The following is a 19,291-nucleotide window of genomic DNA, read 5'->3' on the forward strand; positions in this document are numbered from 1 at the left end:
GACAGAGACACCCTTTGCACGGAGATGATCAGCCAAAGTGCAGATAAACCTGGCTTTGTTTTTCTTGCAAGATAAGAACTCTTCTTTCTTTGCCTTGAGCTGCATATCTGCTGTGAAGAAGATCTCACGGCCAACTGTACGACTCCTCTGCGAGTGAGCCCTATCTTTTATGGAAGCCCCACCATCGTTGCCGTCGAAAACGATAGTGGCAGAAGGGTACTTTCCTGTCACGTAAGTTGCATAATGGTCTAAGAATCTCCAGGTATCTTTCATTTTTTGTCCATGGTATCCTGTGCAGCAGAGCTCCTCCGTCTAGGATATATCGAGTGTCTTTGGGGAGGGTAAATGAATACTTCTTAAGGTTGCACGCCTGGGCTATAGCCTTCGCAAGTTCTGGTTTGTTCGCAGTCCGGAGCATGCAGGAGCTGTCAAAAAGTGACGCTGGGTAGGAACACAGTTCGTGTTGAAAGTACTCAGTTTCCGTAAGATTGATCCTTTTCGCGATCATGATAAACCTCTGAAAAAGAAGAGTCGGGTCTAGTCGTTTGCAGTCTCCGCTTGGACTTTGCTTGGTCGTCATCTGGATTGCCTGTTGTTTTCGTCGAAACGCAAAGTCAGAGACCAGCTGTCCAAACATGGCGTCAATGCCTTTTAGGCCAACATCTTTGGCAGAATCAACGTTGGCAGACGGATAGGTAGTTAGACCATTTGCTATGCTTCTTAACTGAACATCTCCCTCAAATGGTGAACCCCTTTCCAGAAATTCGATAATCGTCTGCGTATCTTTGCAGTGTCTCAGTTGCATCGGCTCTGACATCTCCTTGCGCTGATCGCTTGTAACGTACAGAATTTGTGAGATACGTTTCATCAGAAGGTTTACCTGTAGAGCAGACTGGTCGCGACAAAACCCATAAGGAGCTCTGAGCCTCTGTCATGCCGCTGCCGTTGGTAAGGCCACCAGAGGTTTTAAGAGAGCGCATAAGCTCCTGTTCAATGACAAGATCTGTGGAGAGTCCAGCCCAGAATCTATCAGAACGTCTTACTACATGCATGCCACTCTGGAAAGCCTGGTAGACCGTAGGATGGGTATCTTCGAGCTTGTCCATTCGCTGGAGGTAAAGATGGCATGATTCCGTATAGTGGTTGTGTCCTGCAGCCGCCAGGTAAGGTAACATGTCTGAGGTAGACTTCAAATGGAGCTCCCATGACCCAGATCGTTCTCCTTTTACAAAGTTTCGTAGAATCGCAACCACTTCCAAATACTGGAACCAAAGCTTTGATGTTCGACACTGGAGCAGTTCTTTTCTCTTGCTGCTGATGAATTCCTGTATTTTTTCTAAAGAAGGATTGCCTTCTGCAACCTCAGCAAATACTTCCTTATTCATCAGTTTCTCGTATACGTTTCTGAGCTCCACAATTTCTTCGGATTGTAGTCTTGGCTCATCAACACTAGCTTGGTTGTCGGCAAAAACCTCAGAAAGCAGAATGTCGTGTAGCGCAGCGTCAATAAGTAAATGTCCACGTACTGCTTTAGCGATCGCTTTTCCGCTGAGAAGGTGGGGAACAGTCTTGGGCGCATACACGTGTTCGAGAACCTCTCTGAGTCCTGACCCATCCATGATGTAACCCACTGCTCCAAGAAAACTCATCATGATATGGAATCCGCCAAGTTTCAGGACGACTTTTGAAAGTGCACTTCCTGGTGAAGCCGCTTCGACCATTTTCATGGCTTTCCACCACAAGGGTTGGTCAAAGGTTACGACGGGAGTAAATCCATGTCGCATGGCCTGCTCTACAATAAAAAGCAAAGTGGAGTAAATACAGGTGTCGTCACTAGCTGGGAGATCAATCATTGGGAGGAAAACAATAGACGATTTCCCTGGGTGATTCCCCACCATAAGTGCTTGCTGTGTCCCATTCTAACCTGGTCTTGGAGTTTTCAGGTACCAGGAGGAATGCCAGAGGATTTCAAGGGTAGAGTTAACAACTGGTTGGAAATCTCTAAGACCTTCATATCTGATTCGCAAGAGTATGGAATCGTCTGATTTATGGTACACAATGCGTATCTTTTGAGCATTTCTTATGTCATCGGCAGTGGGATTAATCCTAGGAATGCGTATTCTAGCAGAAGTTGACGCTGGTGTCAGAGAGATAATGATACCCATACCGTGGAAAGTATTGTTGCCATCGAGAGTGCAGATATCATGATCAATGTTGTCGGCAACGTGGTGAATAAACCCGTCAGGGAGAATTTCATCCAGATCGTCAACTGCGCTGATGGCTGAATATCTTTCGAATCGCAGGACTTCATAGTACGACGAACAGAATCCCATTGGGTTCAGAGTATCGATGAGAAATCGCGACGCAAAGTGATGATGCATCTCTACACCCAGACCTATTTGCAGAGGTGCAATTACAGCTTGTGGTCTAACTGCTTGTATGATAGCATGACCAACACTAGCAATCTTGAGGTCTACGGTCTTCCCAACAAATATTTCCCGAAGAAAAAGTTTGAGGATGTCAGGTACAAAGTTCACAGCTTCTGAAGTGGTTGACAGTTTTTCTAAATCGTCGTAGTCGTCTTTGTTTATCTGTATTCCTTTTATGTCGTTTTTCAACAGTTTCGCTGCAGCGCAAAGCAACTGTGCTTTTTCCTTCTCGGGATCTGCAGATCTTGCTTCCACATGATACTGATTTAGGATTGATGAAGCAGTATCCGTGAAAGTCACTACATTCGACTTTCCGTCGACAGTCGAGATGAGAATTCTAGTACCGAAGTGCTCGAGAATCTTTTTCTTCATATAAACATTGCTGTAAGGTTCAACATCCACTTCAAGAGCGTCACGCATCTTTTGAACTACATCACTGACTGTTGTCTGTTCTTCGTCATTCCTTTCAAGAAACTGCATCGCTTTTATGAAAGCATCCGTTTTCACCTCGTCCTCTGGTCTGCCTGACCTTCTTCTCTTTTTCTCAGGCTCACAGTTCATGTTCTCGTATTTGAATGGAATCCCTCGGCTTGTCCGAAAGTTATTGCTGCAAAGCTGATGGTACACGGCATCAGCGGCATGAAGGTCTGGGACGGTGCATATCCTTCGGAAAACACTGACTGCCCAGCCATCATTTCTCAGTCCGCATGTTTCTTTAATTGTTTTGTCAAAGTCTATGGTCCGAACGCAGAAAACATCTGAGCCTTTCCGGTGTGAAGCTGAGAGGTCAACAGGGCAGCCACAAAACAAGCAACACTCGTTAAACCTGAACTGTGAAGTACTCGACCGCAACTCGCACTTGGCAGTGGAAATTTTAGCTAGCCACTCATCCTTTCGCCTTTGAGTGTCATTGTCAATGTTACGCCTGTGTGTATAATTTTTTCTGCATAACTCATAGACCTTCTGTCCGGCAGTGACCACAACGGTATCCTTTCGAATCTAACTAGATTGGTTAATTCTGGCAGCTCCTTTCTGTGTAATAATCGTGTAATGTGAGTCGTCTTCGACATTTCTTTTGCAGATTCTGCAGTGCTCCAACTGAGTAGACATCTCGCTATAAAAAAAAAAAACAATATAAAAAACACTATAAAAAAAAAGAGCTAAGAGCTCATATGGCACTTGTGACGAGGCGAGAAGAGCTAAGAGCCAAGAGATCATATGGTATGAGCTCTAACAAAATTCTATGAATCAATAGATTGATTTAAAAAGGAAAATAAGAGGCTTAATGCCGGTCAGTATTTAAAATAAGAGCTCTGAGTCAGATGTCTTTCTAAATATCAAAATTCATTAAGATCCGATCACCCACTCGTAAGTTATAAATAGCTAATGTTTTCTAATTTTTCCTCTCTCTTTAGCCCCCCCAGATGGTCGTATCTGGGAAAACGACTTTATCAAGTCAAATTGTGCAGCTCCCTGACACGCCTACCGATTTTCATCGTCCTAGCACGTCCAGAAGCACCAAACTCGCCAAATCACTGGACCCCTCACACAAGGACAAATGACGAGAGACAAAATGCATTGGACTTGTATGATTTGCGCCAAATATGTGTACATCAGGGGGGTGGGGGTAAGGTTAGGTTTTTAACCCATTTCTGAGATATATTCTCCCCCCCCCTAATTTGCAAATATATAGCCCAAATTATACTATTGTATAAACTAAAGTATTATATTTACATCATGTTTTGGTGTATTTCATTATGATTAACGTAACTACACTTCTTGAGTGTGTTTGGTATAATACATAAGTACCAGTAATTTTCTTTCAAAAGGCCACAGACTAATAGAACCAATTTTCCTTGTTTTTTAAGTTAATCACCCCCCCCCCCCTAAAAAACGAACCAAGAGCCTGTGTATGTCCTGCAGTCCTTTGAGTCTGCAAGGCTATCGAAATATTCAACACCCGACTTTAGAATAACATCAAAAATGATTACCTTGCCCTTTTGAATTATCGATACCGTTCTTTATAGGTAGGAATTTTTTCATACATTTCAGTTACAATTTTATCCTTATCTTTTGACATAGATTCTTTGAATGACCTGCTCATCAAATTCATGGAAAAAGTTTTAAATACATATTTAAATTGCGCATTTGAAAAGGCGGCCTTTGAAACAGGTGAGCAACAACTGGGGTCCGCGTTGTCTGTGCCCAAAGGACATGAGAACTAATTAAAAGTCAATAGCTAAGATCATGAATGTAAAATAGTCATTGATGACTGTCACAGTGTAAAAATATTTTCCCTTTACTGTGCTGACTGCATAGATGACTGGAACAGTTACATCCGCAGGACTTTGCTTCTTAGGGAATTCCAATTTCATCAGCAATAGTTACAGCTTAGGGGTATAAGCCTAGAGAAGGAAACATGTTAAGAAAACATTTCATAATACGCACAATAGCTGTAGCTAACACCTTTTGCATGGATCCCCCCTATACTTTACCGCCAACCCACCTTCCCCTAAAAAGCAAATATATAGTCCAAATTATATAAAACCAATGCATTCTGTCACCCATCACTTGTTTTCCGGTTCTTCTTTTAAACAGTTAATTCAATTAATAAGTACAAGGTGTGAAACAAGAGAGACGCATTGGGAGAATAGAGGGGAAATATATAATTTTGACTGTATATTTACACATTATGGGGGGGGGGGTAAAATATAGGGAGTTCCATGAAAAATCTGTTTGCTACAATTGTTATGCATATTGTATTCTTATTATGCTTCCTTCTCAAACATATTTCCTTCTTAACTCGTAAGTTAAAAATACCTCATTTTTATAATCTTTCAGAAGTAACCCTCGCCCCCACTCCTCGAAAGAGAGCGGATCCGTCCCGGTTATGTCAATCATGTATCTAGGACTTGTGCTTATTTTTCCCACCAAGTTTCATCCCGATCCGTCCACTCAAAGCGTTTTCAAAATTTTAGGTCCCCCCCCTCAGTTCCCCCCAATGTCACCGGATCCAGTCAGGATTAAAAATAAGAGCTCTGAGACACGATATACTTCCAAACTTCAAATTTCATTAAGATCCGATCACTCCTTCGTAAGTTAAAAATACCTCATTTTTCTAATTTGTGCAGAATTAACCCTCCCCAACTCCCCCAAAGAGAACGGATCTGTTGCGGTTATGTCAATCACGTATCTAGGACTTGTGCTTATTTTTCCCACCAAGTTTCATCCCGATCCCTCCACTCTAAGCGTTTTCCAAGATTTTAGGCCCCCCCCCCCAATTCCCCCCAATGTCACCAGATCTAGTCGGGATTTAAAATAAGAGCTCTGAGACACGATATCCTTCCAAATTTCATTGAGATCCGATCGCTCCTTCGTAAGTTACAAATACCTCATTTTTTCTATTTTTTTGCGAATTAACCGGCCCCCACTCCCCCCCCAGATGGTCAAATCGGGAAAAAGACTATTTCTAATTTAATCTGGTCCGGTCCCTGATACGCCTACTAAATTTCATCGTCCTAGCTTACCTGGAAGTGCCTAAAGTAGCAAAACCAGGACTGACAGACCGACAGAATTGACGATAGCTATATGTCACTTGGTTAATACCAAGTACCATAAAAAAGAGTTCAATAGAGTACTGTAACTAATCCGTCAATCTTTTGGTCCCTCACAGCTCTGAAGAATACCACAGGCTCATAATACAAGTTAACCTGTCGTGATGATGAGGTCATCTGTTGGTACAAGGTGTATTTCAGGGGACGATAGTCTTCTCAATAGATGTCGCTGTAAAACAAAAAAAAAACAAATAACTTAAACTGACCTGAAACATCCAAGAATTTTTGTCCTTTAAACTTTTAAAGTATTCAGTTCTGAACCACCATTATAAAAACTGACTTCTTACCTGCGCTAATCATTCATCAGAACACTAGCAGATTCACCGGAAAGTATTACTCGACTGTTAGATGGCGGAATTTCAAATAAAATTTCTTCTCGGGGTAGATGGCGAATTTAAATAAAGGTTATGACTGTCACTGACCGGAACTAGTTTTCTACTCGACTTTCTGGCATTACTTGAGGTCTTCGTCTAATTGATTTCTCAGTCAAATCTTGGGAATAAACTTTGAAATTTTTAAAACACTAAGTGATGAATGTGACGATTTTCATTTTTATTGCATTACGTAGCCTTCGAAGTGTCTTATACTAGTGCCTAGTTCAGGTATTTTTACGAAAAACCGATCATTTGTTGAATAACAAATGCCGATTGATTGTCTTTACAAAAATTACCGCAACGCATATTGATGATAGTGAAACTTTTTGTTTTGCACCGGCACCCAATCTGACTTCATTTTCTGTCTCAGCTTGTCATTCTGGATCAGAATCATACTTCATTTCAAGAAAAACGGTCGGATACTAAAATTTTTTTTTTTTCGGAAAACGTAAAAAAAATCGCATTAAAAGTCAAAACACGGTTATTTTGTGTCGACTCAGAATATGCGAAAATGGATATGTTGTTCAGTTTTTTTTTTCTCTACAAGATGGTGTAAGAATCATTTCTGTTGCAATTTGTTTCGGGTCAAACCTCCATTTGCCTGTACTACTTGGCACGTTAAGCCGTTCCAAAAATATTGTTGATGTACGCAAAATTGTTGACAATGACAAAATTGTTATCTCCAAATTATGATTGTAGGCATTGAGGGAAATGATGAGCGTGGAGAAGGGGGGGGCTGGTTGCTCTCAAATCACTTTTTCTCTTAAAATGGGTTCTATAATTTTAATTTTCATATCAAATGAGCCTCATCCGATGTTTATGCGACTTCCCATTCCGAAAAAAACCATATATGCCCTCATGGCATAACTTACATCCCTATCCCCAGGGTGCTACTTCATAGCTACTTCATAATTTCAATCAGATGCATTTTGTGAAAAGAGGGCTTGTCGGGGAGGTGGGGGGCTAAATGCCCTCTGTCACTTTTGATGCTTAAATAGGAATTAGAACTTCCAATTTTCAACTAAATGGGTTTCTTTTAAATTTAAAACAACCATCCCTTTCATAAAAACCTTATATAACCCGCGGCATAACTTTCGACCTTGCCCCCAGGCTCTGGTGGTTTGTAACAACCCAAAAACCTTGTTAGATGATGTTTGGAATATTTTGAACAAAATGACTGTCTTAAGAAAATGTTCACCGTATTTTTGGGAAAACAAGACTTGTTGGGGGGTGGCTGCCCTCTGATCACTTTGACTCTTTAAAAGAGCACTAGAAATGCAGATACCAATCCAAGCCGAATTATATATAACCACCCTTTCTATAAAACCTTATATGACCCCAGGGCATGACTTATAACACTTGCCATTAGAGCTGTGGGAGCGGGGGTGTCTTCCTTAAAGACATAATTTCCGGACCCTTCAACTACAGTGAACAAAATTGCTATCTCCAAATTTTCATTGGATATCTTTGGAGAAATGATGAGCGTGAGGGGGGGGGGGGCTCTCAAATCGCTTTTGACTCTTAAATCGGACGCTATAACTCCCAATTTCAAATCAAATAAACCCCATCTAAAGTTTGGCTAGCCATACTAAGCCATACCAAGGGTATGGCTTACAACCCTATCCCCAGAGCACTGATGGTTGTGTCAGCCCTAGAGGCGCTGTTATACGTTCTTTAGACTGTTTTGAGCAAAATCACTATCTTGCAATTTTATTTAGATTCGTTTGCTGTCGGGGAGGGGGGGCTAGCTGCCTTCTATCACTTTTAACTCTTAAAAGGGAACTAGAACTTCCAGTTTTTAACCGAAACCTAAAGTTTATACAACCGTCCTTTCTATAAAAATATTAAATGCCCCCGAGGCAAAATTTACAGACCTCTTCCTGAGGGCTAGGGGGATATTTCATCCTCAAAGACATAATTTTCAAACCTTTCAACTACGTTGAACAAAATGACTATCTCGAAACTTTGATTGGAAGTGTTGTGTGGAAGTCCCTCCGATCACTTTCGACTAACAAAAAGGGTATTAATTCAACTACGTTGAACAAAATGGCTACCTCAAAACTTTGGTTGGAAGTGTTGTGTGGAAGTCCCTCCGATCACTTTCGACTAATAAAAAGGGTATTGATTCAACTACGTTGATCAAAATGGCTATCTCAAAACATTGATTGTAAGTGTTGTGTGGAAGTCCCTCCGATCACTTTCGACTAATAAAAAGGGTATCAATTCAACTATGTTGAAAAAAATGGCTACCTCAAAACTTTGGTTGGAAGTGTTGTGTGGAAGTCCCTCCGATCAATTTCGACTAATAAAAAGGGTATTAATTCAAATACGTTGAACAAAATGACTATCTCAAACTTTGATTGGAAGTGTTGTGTGGAAGTCCCTCCGATCACTTTCGACTAATAAAAAGGGTATTAATTCAACTACGTTGAACAAAATGACTATCTCAAAACTTTGATTGGAAGTGTTGTGTGGAAGTCCCTCCGATCACTTTCGACTAATAAAAAGGGTATTAATTCAACTACGTTGAACAAAATGACTATCTCAAAACTTTGATTGGAAGTGTTGTGTGGAAGTCCCTCCGATCACTTTCGACTAATAAAAAGGGTATTAATTCAACTACGTTGAACAAAATGGCTATCTCAAAACTTTGATTGGAAGTGTTGTGTGGAAGTCCCTCCGATCACTTTCGACTAATAAAAAGTTTCCAAGCCTTTCAACTACGTTGAACAAAAAGGCTCTATCAAAATTTTGATCGGAATTGTCTGGGAAGTAATGATTGGGGGGGATTTGCTCTCGGATCACTTTGGACTGTTAAAAAGGACACTAACCTTCTCTATATCCAATCAAATCAACCCTTCTTGAAGTTTCCATGACGACGCTTTCTTCAAAAACCTTATATTTCCCCAGGGCATAACTTACAAACTTTGCCGTAAGAGCTGTGCGAGGGGGGTTGCCATCCTCAAAGATGTAATTTCTGTACCTTTCAACTATGTTGGACAAAATGTCTATCTCAAAATTTTGATTGGTTGTGCTCGGGGAAACGGTGGGTGCGGGGGCAGCGCTACTGCGTTGCTTATGATTACACACTGCAGCTCTCAATCCTTTGAAACTTTTAAAATGGTAGGTTCCAAGAAGAAATTTTTCTGCATCCGTTTCCATAAGATGATTTTAACGATATTTGCAGAGCCGTTCCTAGGGTTGGCTCTCAGGGAAAAATAATGAAAGCACCCACCTCCCGACACAAATATAAGCAAAAAAAGGCAAATCAAAGTGAAAAGTTTGATCAAAGAGGACAGCCCTAAGCCGCCCCCCTGCCACGGTGTCTGGGGGAGCTTGCCCCGATTGCCCAATCTGTCTTAGAACGGCTCTGAAATTTGTACACTGTTTCTGCTAAAACTCAACTTTTTTCGCTATTTTCTGCTAAACTATTAAGGTAGTTATTTAAAAAAAGAAGTACGTTATATTACTTTCGTCCAAAGCAAAAAACCTATATTTTCTTCCAGTTTATTTGACAGTAAGAACAGTTTTATTCTGGAAATAACTTTTTGTATGCTTGAATGTTCGCCTGAAATCTCTAATAGGTGGTTAGAACAAAGTATCACACTTGTCTGCACTTTTTTTAAGTATGATGTACGATTTTCGCTGACATGTCAATTGCTCTAAGATAAATTGTGGAATTCTAAGTTGTGGTTAGTGCCGACTTAGTTCAAAAGCAAGTAAAGTCGAGACTAGGCGCTGAAATAAGCTAAGTCCTTACTCGCTGCAAAGACCACCACCTGATCCAAATCTGTGTTTGTTCCAAATTTTAATGTAACACTTTTAATTCATCAAAAAATGTTTTTAAAATTTTAATTGCAGTCAAAGGAAGATATGTTTTCTGGAATTACAATGATTTCCTGGTAAAACTCTCCTACTGAGAGTGGAACAAGAAAATAAAATGATGGGCGGAAACATTTCCTCGACAGCTTGAGGAACTATGGACCTGTAAATAGTACATGGTTGAGTTCATTATCAAACAAATACTTATACATATATAAAGGAAGTAAACAAAATATAAGCGTTGCCGATGTTTTGATGCTTTCTCTGTGTGTACAAGAAAAATAAAACACTTAACGTATAAAAAATATACACATAAAACATCATGCTCTCTGACTTCTGTTTCGCCCAAGACGGTTGGCGAAAAAGGAACATATTTGGCATATTGTCATCCTTCATCCGCATCTCAACATTTTTGTCATTATAGCCATAAAAAGCGGGGACAAACCATACTTTTCATAAAACCTACTGTTTGAAATACGGCTAGTCCGCTGGGGATCCAAAGCATTCCGTAGGCAAGTTCTCTGGAAAACATCTAGCAAATCCTGTTCGATTTTCGGAGCTCCCACGCTTCAGAACCATATTTTACCACTGTCATCACTGTAGCTTCGAATATTCTAATGTTGGTTAGCTGAATCAAATGCTTGTTCATAATCTATACAACTTAGAACTGAAGATGTTTCATGACTCAGGCACCTTATTATTAACCTAATAATAGTCTTATACAGCATAATATTATAGTATAATTATATTATATCATAATATATGTATATATATATAAGATATATTATATATATATATATATATATATATATATATATATATATATATATATAATTATTTGATTACAATTATATTATATTATAAATACAAAATATAATAAGTATAATATTATAATTATAAGTCAATAATCTCAATTATTAACCTAAGAGTGAAAATTTTATCAACACATCCTTTACCCTACCTGAAAACACACTGCTCTTCTCTTAAAACTATGTCTATACCATCTCTAAGTCTAAAAGATATCATCATTTTAAGAACTTGTTGCCTACAGAAACAAGGCTAATCCTTCTATAATTAAATAAAAAAAAAAGTTTTTTTTTTAAATGAAAGTAAGGAGCAACATTAAAACTTAAAACGAACAGAAATTACTCCGTGTATGAAAGGGGCTTTTCCTCCTCAACGCCTCGCTCTTTATGCTAAAGTTTGACTCTTTCTCTTAACTCTATTTTTAAAACAATAAGAAACTTTAGCGTAAAGAGCGGGGTGTTGAGCAGGAAAAGCCCCTTTCATATATGGAGTAATTTCTGTTCGTTTTAAGTTTTAATGTTACTCCTTACTTTCATTTAAAAAAACTTGTTTTTTTATTTAATTTCTGGACGTTTTTGAATTAATGCATGTTTTGATCTTGGCTCTCCGCACATAAATAATTAAGAAGAAACTTGCATATTAATTAATTGCAATTAATCGGAAGATTTTGAGAAAAAGGAGCGAGGGAGGAGGCTAGTTGCCCTCCAATTTTTTGACTACTTAAAAAAGCTACTAGAACTTTAATTTTTTTACAAGCGTTTTCATTGGTAAAAATTATACGTAACTTACGAATTAATTTACGTAACGAACTTCTATATTTGTATGTTTTTATTCCGTATATGAGGGGGTTCAACCCTTGTCGATACCTCGCTCTTTACATTAAAGCTTAAATTTGGTCCCAATTCCTTAAGAATGACCTCTGAATCACAAAGGCCGTAGAATAAATAGTTGAAATTACTAAAAATACTTTAGCGTAAGGAGTGAGTTATAACGAGGAGGTAAACCGCGCATATGCGTAATAATTTTTGTTCGTTTGAAGTTTTAATGCTGCTCCTTACTTTCGGTAGAAAAAAACTTTTCATATTCATTTTTTCATTGTTTTTTGAAATAATATTATAAAATCCTGCGCCCCCTTCATTGAAATTCTCTTCCCCCATGAGAAGTTTCTCAATATAAAAATCCTCCCACGTAACCCCCCCTCAAATCTCCCCCTAAAACAAAAAAATCCCCCTGAAAACGTCTATACACTCCCAGTAACCATTACTATATGTAAACACAGGTCTAAGTTTGTAACTTGCAGCCCCTCTTATGGGGACTACGGGGAAATAAGTCGTCCCTAAAGACATAATTATAAGGTTTTTCGACTATGCTAAATAAAATTGCTATCTCAGAATTTTGATCCGGTGACTGTTGGAAAAAATGAGCGTGGGAGGGGGCCTAGGTGCCCTCCAATTTTTTTGGTCACTTAAAAAGGGCACTAGAACTTTTAATTTCCGTTGGAATGAGCCCTCTCGCGACATTCTAGGACCACTCAGTCGATACGATCACCCCGTGGGGAAAAACAACAAAAAAAAACAAACAAATAAACCAAAAAAACACGCATCCGTGATCTGTCTTCTGGCAAAAAAAATATGCGAAATTCCACATTTTTGTAAATAGGAGCTTGAAACTTCTACAAGAAGGTTCTCTGATACGCTGAATCTGATGGTATGATTTTCGTTAAGATTGTATGACTTTTAGGGGGTGTTTCCCCATATTTTCTAAAATGAGGCAAATTTTCTCAGGCTCGTAACTTTTGACGGGTAAGACTAATCTTGATGAAACTTACATATTTAAAATCAGCATTAAAATGCAATTCTTTAGATGTAACTATTGGTATTAAAATTCGATTTTTTAGAGTTTCGGTGACTATTGAGCCGGGTCGCTCCTTACTACATTTCGTTACCACGAACTGTTTGATTAACACACTCACTCTTATCGCCTTTCTCATGCAGGAGTTTCATTAGGATTTTCCTAAAATTGCTAGGTACTTCTATCAACAGACTTATTAATCAACAAATGAAATAAAATCATTTTTATACAATCCTAAAAAAGGCTTATGCCAGATTTGCCTCTTGCTCACTCGGACTATCTGTCTTGGATTTTTCTACAGCTAAAAAAAAGTAAAAACTTTTTCAAAATTTTAATTTGACGATTTTGAGAAAAGAGTGGCAGGGGAGGGGTATAGTTGCCTTTCAATTTTTTGGTCACTTAAAAAAGGCCACTAAAACTTTTCATTTTATTTACGAACGCTTTTATTAGTAATAAATATACGTAACTTACAAAATAAACTCACGTAACGAACATCTACATTCGTATATTTTTATTACGTATATGAGGGGGTTCACCCCCTCGTCAATACCTCACTCTCTACGCTAAAGTTAGAGTATTATTCCAATTCTTTAAGAATGATCGCTGAATCACGAAGGTTTTAATTAGAATAAATAGCTCGTATGAAAGTACTTAACAAGATTTAGAGTAAAGGGTGAGCCTTCCCCTCCTTAACGCCCCGCTCTTTACGCTAAAGTTTCTTGGTATTTTAAAAGTAGAGTTTTGAGAAAGAGTCAACCTTTACGTAAAGAGCAAAGCGTTGTGGAGGGGACAGCCCCTTTCATACACGGAATAATTTCTGTTCTTTTCTAGTTTTAATGTCGCTCCTTACTTTCAGTTAAAAAACACAACTTCTATTTAGTTCCTGAATGTTTTTGAATTAATACAGGTTTTGAATTTGGCTCACCGTAAATGAATAATTAAAACAAAATTAGTGTATTAATTCTACTTTTTTTAAACTTATAATAACCATATAATAACCTAGGTTTGATTTTTGTTCCAGTTATTTAAGAATGACTCCTGAATCACAAAGGTTGTTTAATTATAATAATAACATCTTTTAAAAGTAAAAAAAATAGCATAAGAGCGAGCTATTGAGGACAGGCAACCCCCCTCAATTACATAATATTTTCTGTTCTTATTAGGTTTATTGCCGCTTATTAAGCTGCGTGAGAAGAAATTGTTTTGCGAGAGCACCACTTTGGTTTTGTCCCATTTTTTTTTTCTATGCCGCCGATGTCGGCTTTTTCCTGGAAACTGGTAAGGGTCTAACCTGTGCGGTTTTTACTCAAAGTGTGGACCTCAGGCCGGATTGATGAATGTGGCATTACATTTTTGAAAGCTCCGCAGAACTCTTGCCTGGGGCCAAAGAGGATGGTTTTTGCTTGTCCACGAGCCAGAGCCTATGCTTTGCGAAGTGAAGTGGAGTTATGTAGCCTATGTCAGAGAGGAGTATCTGAAGTTGTGCAGCCAATTTTTCGTTTCATCAAGCCATGTTTCTGCTTTCGAGTGGAAAGCTCCGTTCTAGCAGGCAAGCAGGCAGGCACCGCTTTCAAATTGAAGATGGACTAAAATCTATAAGTGTTAAATATATACGGTAGTTACCCAGCCCCACGGCCATATTGGCTGTGGGGCCGGGTAACTTTGAGTGATAAATAGAAAAACTTGTAGAAGCAAAAAAGCGGCATTTTCCCACGGGTCCGAAAGTGCTGCCGTGATTTTCGCTGGGTTTATCATTGGTTTTTTCGGACTTGGGATTGAGGTAGAGAAATGTTATCAGATGTACCTCTTAAACTTTAAAAGTTCTGTCATTGCTAAAGAAATTGGAGCTTTGTGAGACATGTAGGGGACTTGTAAGGAAAGGTCAGCTGTCAGCTCATAATCATCTTCGGCAGTGAGGGGTTTGCAAATTTTGCAATTTGGTGTACCTATTATGTTGGTTCCAGTGGTAAGACATGCAGGGGACTTATAAGTAATAATCGTCTGTTAGGCTACAATCATCTTTAGTGAAGAGGGATTTGTAACTTTTGCTAGTTGGTGTAGCCTACCCATACTCACTGTAACCTAGAATTAAGTGTTTACGCAACGGGTACAAACGATAACGTAAAACAACGAGGCAGTTTCGTAATAATTAAAAGAGTGTCATCTATGGTATTTTGATCCTGAAAAGTTACGGATAGCTTTATAATACCAACTAGATAATATAAGATATTGTTCCAAGTCTTGATCCGTCACGATGTCTACGAATGAAGAGGATAAAGTTCAACTGGCTGCAAAGTCAATTTAGTCTCTTCTTTCGATATTCTTTTGTTATTGTTGTTTTTTCAACTCTGAGGAATAGCCTTTGATCATGTGATTACTGATCGCGTTCTTCTTTGAACATTATGTTTTAAAAGCTTCGATAGGCTGACAACTTCAGCGTTTAACCGATAGCAAAAAAACAAAACCAAAGTGTTGCTCTCGCAACACCTTATTCGGCGAAGCCGGACAAAGGTTGCCGCAACACTTCACGTTGCTCAGGCAAAGTAGGTCTAGTTAAATGCTAAGACTGGCCGGAAAAACAACACAAACAAAAAATTGTTTTTATCCGCTATTATTTTACAAAATTCGAGTTTTAGCTAAATAGTGAGGTGTTAACGAGGGGCCGAACTACCTCATATACGTAATATGAGAAAAAATCCCCGACTTAAAATCCCACTTAATATGAGAAAAAAACCCACCAGATTAATTTTCCCTGAAAACGTCTCTATGCCTCCTGATAACCAGTACTACATATAAACAATGGGCAAAATTCATACTTGCAGCCCTTCACCTGGGGACTGTGGGGAATTAAGTCGTCCTCAAAGACATAGTTATTAGATTTTTCGATTATGCTCAACAAAATGACTATTTTAAAATTTTTATCCGGTGACTTTGGGAAAAAATGAGCGTGGAAGGGGGCCCAGTTGCCCTCCAATTTTTTGGTCATTAAAAAAGGACATTAAAACTTTTAATTTCCATTCGAATGAGCCCACTCGTGATATTCTAGGACCACTGGGTCGATACGATCACTCCTGGGAAAAAGAAGAAGAAAAAAACGAACAGGCATCCGTGATCTATCTTCTGGCAAAAAATACAAAATTCCACGTTTTTGCAGATAAGAGCTTGAAACCTCTACAATAGGGTTTCCTGATACGCTGAATCTGATGGTGCGGTTTTTCATTAAGATCCTAGAATTTTAAGGGGCTGTTTCTCCCTTTTTTCAAAAATAAGGCAAATTTTCTCAGGCTCGTAACTTTTGATGAGTAAAACTAAACTTGCTGAAACTTATATATTTTAGGTTATCATTAAAATTTAATTCTTTTGATGTATCTGTTGGTATCAAAATTCTGTTTTTTAGATTTTTGGTTACTATTGAGCCAAGACGCTCCTTACGTACAATTTTTAAACCTATTACGTATATAAACCTATTACGTATAGATTTCGACTTTTTTTCCCAATTCCTTAAGAATGACCCCTGAATCACAAGGCTCGTTTAGTTAAAATAGATAGATCTTTTGAAAGTACTAAAAAAAAATAGTGTTAAAAGCAAGGTATTGACTTGGGGGCCAACCCCCCACATATACATAATAACTTCTGTTTGTTTTAGCTTTTAATGTTAGTCCTTACTTTCAGTTGAAAAAGCTTGTTCTTTTATTTAATTTCTGATCGCTTTTTAAATAATGCTGGGAAACCCGGCGCCCCCTCCATAGAAATTTTCCTCCCCCATGAAAACATCCTCCATGGAAAGATCCTCCCACGTATTGCTGTCCCCCCACCCTCCCTCCAACTGAAAAAAAATCCCTCCTGAAAACGTCTGTTTACTTCCCAATAACCAATACCATATGTAAACAATGGGCAAAGTTCATAACTTACAGCCCTTCCCCCAGGGATTTTGGGGGGATTAAGTCATGCTCAAAGACTTAGTTATTAGATTTTTGATTATGTTGAACAAAATTTTATATATAGCATTTTATACTATTTACTATTATAAAATATTTCCAATCACTATCATATAACTATTTTATACTATTTACTGTTGTACTATTTTATTCTTTCTCCTTACAAAAAAGGAGAAAAGTTAAAAACTTGATTTTTTTTTTAATTGCCTTTTTTTTCAGAATGGAACAATGCCGGCATAGACAAAGTTGTCCAGCCGAAATTTGAGACTGAGGATATTAATAGGTAAGATTTCATTAGCGCGTTACAGCCCCATAAAAAATTGTTAAAAGGAAATGACAAGACAGAATTTCAATCTAATTAAGTTATACTTTTTAACGTTATAACGATTTTTTTTTTCTGTCAATAGATTGGATTCAGATTGGATTCAATTAGCTTTGCGAATTGGCTTTCTCAGTCTTATGCAAGCTTTGATGGCAAAAGTTGAAGCTAGGTTAGGTTACGTTAAGCTATGTTAGGTTAGTTTAAATTCAGTTATAAATTTCAAAAATGGGTTAAAAACCTAACCTCCTCCATTTTAACCTGTCACCATTGAGCATTGCAGTAAAATGAAAAAGTTGACTTACAACGCTGGCTAAATCCAAGGAGAAAAAGAAAGGTATTTCAGACATTCACCGGTGAATGCTCGCCGATTCGGAACATTCACGGTAACATATATTGAGAGAAAGAGAGGGGAAAAGACACGCAAAAAAAACCCCCTAAAATCAATGAAAGAAGAATTTAATTAAGATTTTTTGTTTCTCTTAATTCCATTTTTATGATTTAAGGAATAGGTAAAACAGGTTTTATGGACACAAGCAGCAGTACTAGATCAGTATTCAAGCAGCGATAACAGTGCAATCAGTACAATAAAAAGCTGGGAGGGTAAAATACTTTGCTAGAGTTCTAAACCCAATGTATCGTCTAGGCACACAGATGTTCCTTATAAGGCATAACTAATGCGAATTTGACCGCTCCAGTTAGAACAAGTCCAAACACTTCATTACTTAATGTGTCTGAACACATTTTATTTCAATTTAGGCAGTGTCACTGCAGCAATAGAAAGCCTAGAGCAGCTTCAGGTTAAGAAATAGTAGTTATTATATGTAAAATTAATAGGGTAGATTTAATCAAGTTTTGTAAATGGTCCAATTCCAATGTTATTGATCTGTTCCCTCATTACGTGTATTTTCTCAAAGGTTGATAAAGCTCTTTCTGACAGCATTGTAATTTGCGTTTCTTTATCGTATAAATGGCTTTAATAACTTGAACACTTAATAAATTATGTATTATGTCCAACGAATATGCATTATTACAAACAGTTATTGAGAATAAATTATTTTTCTGCCATCAGTTGGATTGGTGGGGGGTGGTCGGTGAATTTTTTCTACTAGGAGGGGTAGGCTACCTTGAGCTCAAAAAGTACATTTTCATATCTTCCAGTTTTTTTATGAAAAATTCTTCAAATCAATATGGAGAGGATTTATCCCGTCAATTTTTCTTTGATTGGAAGAACATATTTGACCAAAACGTTCTAAGGAGGTAAATTGTGTTTCTCGTCCCTCAGCACAAAATTTAATTCAACTGATGGAAGAGACTTTGATAACTAAAGCCATTGGATCTTTTTACAAAGCTCACTTCTTGGAAATCAAACTACCTGAGGCCTGCACAACTACGCACGCTCCTTTTCCATCCCAATCTATTTGAAGTATTCCTCTTTAAATCCTCCCAGGAAGTTCCCATTTCCATTTAATGTTTCTTTGTGATATCCTCCCACCCCAGCCACGTGCAACCTGCTTTCCGTTTTGCCCTTGACGGTTGGCCGAAAAGGACAATTTTCGCCAATCTGTCATCCTTCATCCGCAGAACGTGCCCTAGCCATCTCAAACTTTCTCTCATTGTAGCCCTAGTAAACGGGATTGAACCATACTTTTCGTACAGCCTAATGTTTGAAGTACGGTCAGTCACCCGGGTATCCAGAACAGTCCAGAGGCAATTTCTCTGGAAAACATCTAGAAAATCTTCATCCACTTTTCGGAGCGCCCATATTTCAGAACCATGTTTGACCACTGTCATCACTGTAGCTTCCAATATTCTAATGTTGGTTTGCCGACTTATCTTCATATTCTTCCAAACTTTTCTATAAATCTGAAAATATACCCTGATTCTTGGCTGTTCTACTTTTAACATCTTCACTGCTCCCTTCGTCTTTAACAATTATCAAGGTAAGTGAAGCTGTTCACCTGATTAATCTTTTTGTTTCCCAATGTCGGCTTTTCATCTTCACTTATTCCTAACCTTAGTGACTTGGTCTCCTTAACATTAATTTTTAAACCTATTCTAACACCCTGAACTCGCAAAACTTCTAAAAGTTCATTTATTTTGCTCTCACTTTCACATAGGATGCTTAAATCATCCG

General features: G+C 38.3%; 1 protein-coding gene across 1 annotated transcript in view; it reads left to right on the forward strand.

Moving 5' to 3' along the window:
- The window catches only part of LOC136028528 (titin-like), a 524,102-nt gene that overhangs the window by 75,056 nt on the left and 429,755 nt on the right, over positions 1-19,291 (forward strand). The window contains exon 12 of the mRNA XM_065706373.1: positions 17,055-17,118. Coding sequence (XP_065562445.1) covers positions 17,055-17,118 — 64 coding nt within the window. The remainder of the gene's footprint in view (positions 1-17,054; positions 17,119-19,291) is intronic.

Source organism: Artemia franciscana, chromosome 6, assembly GCF_032884065.1.
Source record: "Artemia franciscana chromosome 6, ASM3288406v1, whole genome shotgun sequence".
NCBI lineage: Eukaryota > Metazoa > Arthropoda > Branchiopoda > Anostraca > Artemiidae > Artemia > Artemia franciscana.